Source organism: Penaeus monodon, chromosome 15 (genome assembly GCF_015228065.2).
Source record: "Penaeus monodon isolate SGIC_2016 chromosome 15, NSTDA_Pmon_1, whole genome shotgun sequence".
Lineage (NCBI taxonomy): Eukaryota > Metazoa > Arthropoda > Malacostraca > Decapoda > Penaeidae > Penaeus > Penaeus monodon.
In genome coordinates, this window is record NC_051400.1 from 16826213 (window position 1) to 16826540 (window position 328).

Below are 328 nucleotides of genomic sequence, written 5' to 3' on the forward strand. Positions count from 1 at the left end.
ATATGACAGTGACATTATCAATTATAACAATAACAACTCTACAAACACATGAAACAAATAACACGACCATGCTTACCTTTCACCTACTGACCTAGACTTCTTAGGTATAGTAGTGGGCCGCCTGGCCAAGTTAGACACGGCTCTTCTGATCGAGGCCGGCTTAGGAGGCGGGGTGGGTTTGACAGAGCGAGGGGCGCTGCTGCTGCTGGCCTTGGGTATCCTGGACTGGCTGGACGAGGGGGGGGACTCTGTCTGGGTGTGCGTGGACTGGTTGGGCAGCACAAGGCGAGGAACTAGCTGGAGGTGGCCAGGTGCTGAGAGTGGTCTG

General features: G+C 54.3%; 1 protein-coding gene across 1 annotated transcript in view; it reads right to left on the bottom strand.

The window, feature by feature from the left end:
* LOC119582240 (mucin-5AC-like) overlaps positions 1–328 on the bottom strand; it is a gene marked incomplete in the record, with an annotated part of 102970 nt that overhangs the window by 14890 nt on the left and 87752 nt on the right. The window contains 1 exon segment of the mRNA XM_037930464.1: positions 77–325. Within this exon segment, the coding sequence (XP_037786392.1) occupies positions 77–325 (249 nt within the window).